Genomic DNA, 3,138 nt, shown 5'->3' on the forward strand with positions numbered 1-3,138 from the left:
GAAAGAGTGAAGCAGGGATTTAACATGAACAAAACCATGGTACAGAAGGAGGGAAAAAAAAACTACCTATGGAAAAAAGTAGAAAAAAAAAAATTGAAGAAACAATGAGCAAGAAACAGCATACATAGAAAAAAATATTCTTGAACTGTAAACAAAATTTAGCTTTACCTTCACAGAGGAGTTACAAAGTTATTTCACTCACCTTCAAGTGCAGTTTACCTTCTCGTAGGGTATCTGACCACTGTTTGGCAGCAAGTCAACTTACTCAGTGGGATTTGGAACAGGAAATGAATGCCTCAGGCACCAAGCTGCAGGGGGAACTTAGCTTAAGGATATCCTGTACCCTCAGACCTACCTAGGGCACATGTTAATGCAGTTACCCTCTATTTCTGGAGACACATTGTTTGGGTTTTTTCCTCTTCAATTTGCCTACCATCAAGCACCCTTACAAGGTAATGGGACGCTGATAATGGCTATATATCAGAGTGGCTTTAGACCTCCAGGACTCCCATTCTTGGCAGGCCCCGGCCGCCCCGTGCCCGGGTCTGTGATGTCCGGAGGTAGAGCAGCGACTCTTTCACAGGCACCCCCTTGCCGTGGGGAGGGAGTTTGCGTGCCCTTGTGAGGTTGAGAGCTGTGCTGGTGGTGGCATGTGCCTCCGGTGGGGTCTCCCAAGCCAGACAGGTCTCAACTGAAGGGTCAGACAAAGTGTGTCCAGGGGCAGGATGGGCTCACTAACCTTGGGGCACCATCCTAGGAGAAGGACAACTCTGACTGCAAACCCGGGCAGATGGAGCTCGTTTAGCCTTGTAAGGCTCCATCTAAGAGAAGGATACTCTAACCAAAACTACAACCCGAGGACTTCGTTGGCACCGTCCAAGCTCGCCAGGCCCTGGCAGATGAACCTCAGGTGTAAAGGGTGGAGCCAGTTCCGCGCACGCTGCGCCTCACCTAAAAAATCCACCACGCAGGCCCGAAGGGTGCACTCCTCGCTTGCAGTGCGAGGGTGCACTCATCGCTTGCAGTGAGCGTGGGAAAAGCTCTTCCCAGATCTTCGTTCACGAAGCCAAGCCATGATGATGATCAGAGCGGCTTTTGTTTTAAGCCTACACACACAATTGTCTAGGGACCTTTAATTGCTTGGAGGTCTTCAGACTAAATATTGATCCAGTATCACTCTATTTAGCTTGTGTTGCTTTTTAAGATTACAGTACCAGTATAGTTCCGCATGCAGTTACAAATCAGTAGAAGTTACAGAATAAGGACAGCTTGTTATTTAAGCCACAAAGCAAAATACAATTGTTCACCACGTTTGGGTTGATAATCTCAGGCTTGCAGGCAAGCACCTTCAAACTCAAAAAACTCAAAAATTTTTTCCTCTAAAAAAAGAAGTGGTAACAGAAACAAGATGTGGAGAGATCACCCCAGCAGGATATTTTCATTGCATGCAGCAAAAAGTAAAGGTTATTAAGAGAAAATGAGAGAAAAAGGTGCAGCTATTGTCTGTTGCACCCTATTCTTGTCTAAGGCTACAAATAACACCTATCCAACCTTCTGAGAGCTGACTATTAAGGCAACTATAAAAGAAAGCAAATCTTGACAACAAACTACCTGTTAACTTTCCTGAAAGTGCATAGGTAAGTAGGAAAGAGAGTGAGTTAAAAAAATGCTAAACAAGTGGGATGTATGATGTGATCTTACCAGACTGAAAAGAGGCCACACCTAACCTGAAACCGGCTTGTATTTTCATAATATTTTCTGGTAATATGCTTTGGTCTTTTCTGCATGCTTTGTCTCACACATGTACATAAACTCAACTCTCAGGTTGTCAAAAATGGAAGAGCATAAGCATCGAAACTTAATGACAAAGCAAGCACTGGAACTCACGCATAGAGTTCCCTACCCTGAGGCAAATATGATATATTTAAGCTTACATCAGATAAACAAACTTAAACATTAAGTAAATTGATTGAAAAAAGAAGCAAAATGGGGAAGAAGATATAAACATAGCAGGTCTGCACTTTATCAGCATGGCAAGTTCTTCCTCCTCAAGGAATTTCATAGATCAATGACATGCAAACTGGAAGTTTCTCAAAGACAGCAAAAAAGATTTTTTTTAAATGAAGTTCTAACAAATAAGCCAAAGCGTACAAGATACAGCTACTAGACATTGTAGTAAAAATTAGCACGACTTCATTTCCAAGTGACTGGAAATGTAGTATTTGTCCCATTTCATACAAATGAAGACTCTTCTCCATCTGTGTAGAAAATCCACAGTGCAAAGCATTGTCCATTGAGCAGCATTATGAAGTAAAACTTGGGACAATTTAGAAAAAACCTTAATCAGATTATCACGTAATCTAGAACACGCACTTACCGTATGCTGTCACTGTCCCAACATAAGGCCCGTCAACCACATTTTTATTTTCTTCAGCTAATGCTTTGATGTATCTTTTGCTGAGATCCAAAATTTGCTCACGCAGGACTGAACTGCTTTCGTGCTGTGTTTGCTGCTGAATAGTAAAATGCAGAAGCATCATTCCCCAAATGAAACCAAAAGTCACCAGAAAAAAGCCGAGTTTCTGAGAGGACAGCTTCCATGGAGAGAATGCCATGATTCCCAACAGCTTCACACAGTTACTACAAAGGTTCCTAAAGCATGAAGCCAAACAGCAAGCTCATGGTCCAGGTATACAGAGTGGGACTCAGTCTTACTCCAACTCCTTCGTCAATGTATATCCGTATTTCAGTTCCATCCTGTTGCAAGAGGAGAGCAAAGAAGCATAGTTACCACAACGTACTAGAAGGTTTTACTAGCTCTACTAGATCTTCACTCTAACTGGTACAAAATAGGAGCAGACAATCTGTTTTCTTTGTAAATGTTTAATTTGTATGTATCAACATTTCACTGTACTAGCCAGAGCACAAAGAAGCTGAGAAAAAGCCTGGACAGAGAACAAAGAGGGAGCGATGCACCTGAGCAGGTGTACAACACCTCTCAGTATCCGGATCAAGTTCAATGCTTGCAATGGTTTCTAAGCTGAATTTCAAGGCAAGGCTGCTTCTAGTCTGATGGGGGGGGGGGGGGGTTTTTTTTTTTTTTTTTTGTTTTTTTGTGCGTCACAAAAAAAATATTGT

At 42.4% G+C, this 3,138-nt stretch overlaps 1 protein-coding gene across 1 annotated transcript in view; it reads right to left on the reverse strand.

Moving 5' to 3' along the window:
• Nucleotides 1–2,759, reverse strand: part of MGAT5 (mannosyl (alpha-1,6-)-glycoprotein beta-1,6-N-acetyl-glucosaminyltransferase) — a 74,938-nt gene extending 72,179 nt beyond the window's left edge. Inside the window, exon 1 of the mRNA XM_010139657.1 lies at nucleotides 2,378–2,759. Coding sequence (XP_010137959.1) covers nucleotides 2,378–2,615 — 238 coding nt within the window. The 5' untranslated portion in view covers nucleotides 2,616–2,759. The remainder of the gene's footprint in view (nucleotides 1–2,377) is intronic.
• Between the last annotated feature and the right edge of the window lie 379 nt (nucleotides 2,760–3,138).

Source organism: Buceros rhinoceros, unplaced genomic scaffold (assembly GCF_000710305.1).
Source record: "Buceros rhinoceros silvestris isolate BGI_N320 unplaced genomic scaffold, ASM71030v1 scaffold817, whole genome shotgun sequence".
NCBI classification, from domain to species: Eukaryota; Metazoa; Chordata; class Aves; order Bucerotiformes; family Bucerotidae; genus Buceros; species Buceros rhinoceros.